Source organism: Amphiprion ocellaris, chromosome 20 (assembly GCF_022539595.1).
Source record: "Amphiprion ocellaris isolate individual 3 ecotype Okinawa chromosome 20, ASM2253959v1, whole genome shotgun sequence".
Lineage (NCBI taxonomy): Eukaryota > Metazoa > Chordata > Actinopteri > Pomacentridae > Amphiprion > Amphiprion ocellaris.
Window position 1 is genome coordinate 17,622,190 of NC_072785.1, and position 2,683 is coordinate 17,624,872.

General features: G+C 37.5%; 1 protein-coding gene across 2 annotated transcripts in view; it reads right to left on the minus strand.

Annotated features, from left to right (window-relative positions):
* Positions 1-1,264: 1,264 nt before the first annotated feature.
* The window catches only part of bmf1 (BCL2 modifying factor 1), a 68,666-nt gene continuing 67,247 nt past the window's right edge, over positions 1,265-2,683 (minus strand). For both annotated transcript variants that reach the window (XM_055006142.1, XM_055006143.1), the window contains one exon: positions 1,265-1,726. In XM_055006142.1, coding sequence (XP_054862117.1) covers positions 1,625-1,726 — 102 coding nt within the window. In that variant the 3' untranslated portion in view covers positions 1,265-1,624. The remainder of the gene's footprint in view (positions 1,727-2,683) is intronic.

The following is a 2,683-nucleotide window of genomic DNA, read 5'->3' on the forward strand; positions in this document are numbered from 1 at the left end:
GAGTAATTCAGCCATATATGTTGGAAAACACATTTTCTTTGTCCATTAATCTGTTGATTGTTTTCTCCAGTAATTCATTTATTGTTTTGGTTTATAAAATGTCAAACCCAAATATATTAAGTTTACTGTCATAAAAACCAAAAAGATTTACATTCATGATGCAGGAATCAGGCAGTTTTTCACTTTTTATCTTAGTTTAGTCAGAAAGATAGTTGATAATGTGTGAATTGTTGCAGCTCGTGAGCCGTAGAAGGTTTTAATCTTTGGGGCCGAGTGTCAGAAAACATTTAGAAACCAACATCAACAAAACACTCAACAAAGATTTGAACATCATTTGCATGACAATGTCAAATTAAAGGACATTTATTTCCAATGTAAATGTGTGATATTCATCCTCTGGAGCTTTCTCTTCACATCGTCTTCCACCTGGACTGGTTTGGTCGGGAGCATGTGCAACAAACATTTGAAAAACTGCACTTTAACATCAATGAATGACACTGAAGATTAATCTCTACATAAATGAGACTGAGTCTGGATGTGCTGCTCTTTCATTAACTCCTAAGTTTAGGGAAAGTTAAAAGAAGACAGTTCTGATAAGACGTGAGAATGAGCTTACTTTGAACAAACATCTCAGACTTTCTGAGCTTCAGCAAATCTAGCAAGATATTTAACAAGCAACTCAAGAGATCCGAAGTTGGAGAGTTAGCTTTAGCTGAGCCAAAGAACATGTCTCTTGCTAACCTAGCAAACATTTCAGACTTTTCTCTGTGAATTCTGAGAAATAATTTCCTATTTAATGACAGAGCTACACATCTTAACTCAGTCTCATGAAAACAAACTCTTATTCAGTGTCATCCATCCATATTAAAGTGCAGTTACCCAAAATGTTTGTTGCATGAACTCCAACAAAACCTGTCCAGGTAGAAGGCCACTTTGACAAACAGGAAGTGGAAGATTCCAAGCAGATTTATAGAAGGGGGAACCAGACTGTACTAAGTGTGGTCGCATATAGAGGGGTGTTTTGTGGGTTTTTAAGGCTGACAATGATTATTAGTGAGACATTTGGAGTATATTCATTTGGATATTCATTTGCAGTAAATGAAAGTATTTATAATCTTGGAGTTAAACTTACAGGAAAACAAACTTTAACAGAAAACTTTGTTGATACATTTTTGTTTTGTTTACAGATGTTAAGTTAAAGGAGTTTTATTCGTGACGTATAACGAATCAAATCACTCCAGAAGACAGAGCAACCACAGGTAGATCAAGGTTCAGAGCCAAAGTAGCGCCATTTTAAAATTGATTTATTACCGTAAATCGGTAAAAAATAACATACTGATAATCAGTAAATCAGTCAGCCCACAATTACTACAATTCTACAATGTATGTCTCTTTCCTTTGACTTGTTATTTGTACAATATACGATGTATATGAGACATATGATGCTACTCTGTTTTTTCTGGCCCTGGGCCGCTGCACTTCTCCTCTGTTGTTTTCTGGATTGTACTCAGCTGCATGCCTTCGTCCACCCGGCCTCCGTTGACTCGTCCAGCCTGCCGTCTCTGGAGCTGAAGCTGGATTGGAACAGACCAAAGTACAGTCCAATCACGATGCCAGCTGCCTCTCAAAAGGCTCCTTCATCTGGCAGGTGGCGGCACTTCTTCTGAGGGGAAGCTGAGCTGGCCCAGCAGAACTTTGGAGATGTGTTCCAGTGGTTGGTGGATGTCTGGGGAGATAGAGAGGGACCTTTGAATTGTTCAGAAAGGAAAACAGGGAACCCATTGGTAGTTTTAGTTTAGGGTGCTACTGCGGTGTGTTTTTGGGCTTGAAAAGGAGAACAGGAAGAGTTTTTTTTTCGTATTGATTATCTTTTACTTTGTTCCTGATTGGAATGCCCATCAATGTCAACATGAAGTTCACTTTTAGTTCTGTTTATTTATTTGTAATTTACTAACACCCATTTGCTTTTAACCCCCTCACATGTTGTGTTGTTGTAAACCTACTCTTTCACATAAATACTCGTCTAACCCTCTGGAAACCATCGTTTGGACTGCTTTTGTGTTGCTCCTCACCTACTTCAGACAGCCAGGACAAAACAACGTTTTGTGGACCAAAGGCTGTTTTATGACATTTTTAGAGCGACATGCTAAACGTGCCATGTGATGAAATAATGATAATGTAAAGGAGGCCGTGAAAAAAGCTCCAGAAAGGTTTTCTTTGAAAAAAAACAGCATGAATTTTGGCGCAAAAAAACGCCATAGTATACTATGTCTGAAAAAAATGTGATTTTTCAACATGTAAAAACGGGCCATATGATGAAATAATGTAAAGTCGGCCGTGAAAAACACTATGGTAAGCTTTTCTTTGAAAGTCGGCCGTGAAAAAAACTATGGTAAGCTTTTCTTTGAAAGAAAAATCATCATGAATTTTGGCGCAAAAAAATGCCATGGTATACCATGTCGAAAAAAAAATGCGATTTTTCAACATGTGCTAAAAACGTGCCATATGATGTAAAGGAGGCCGTGAAAAACACTATGGTAAGCTTTTCTTTGAAAGAAAAATCATAATGAATTTTGGCGCAAAAAAACGCCATACTATACTATGTCAAAAAAAATGCGATTTTTCAACATGTTGTAAAAACGGGCCATATGATGAAATAATGTAAAGGAGGCCGTGAAAACCA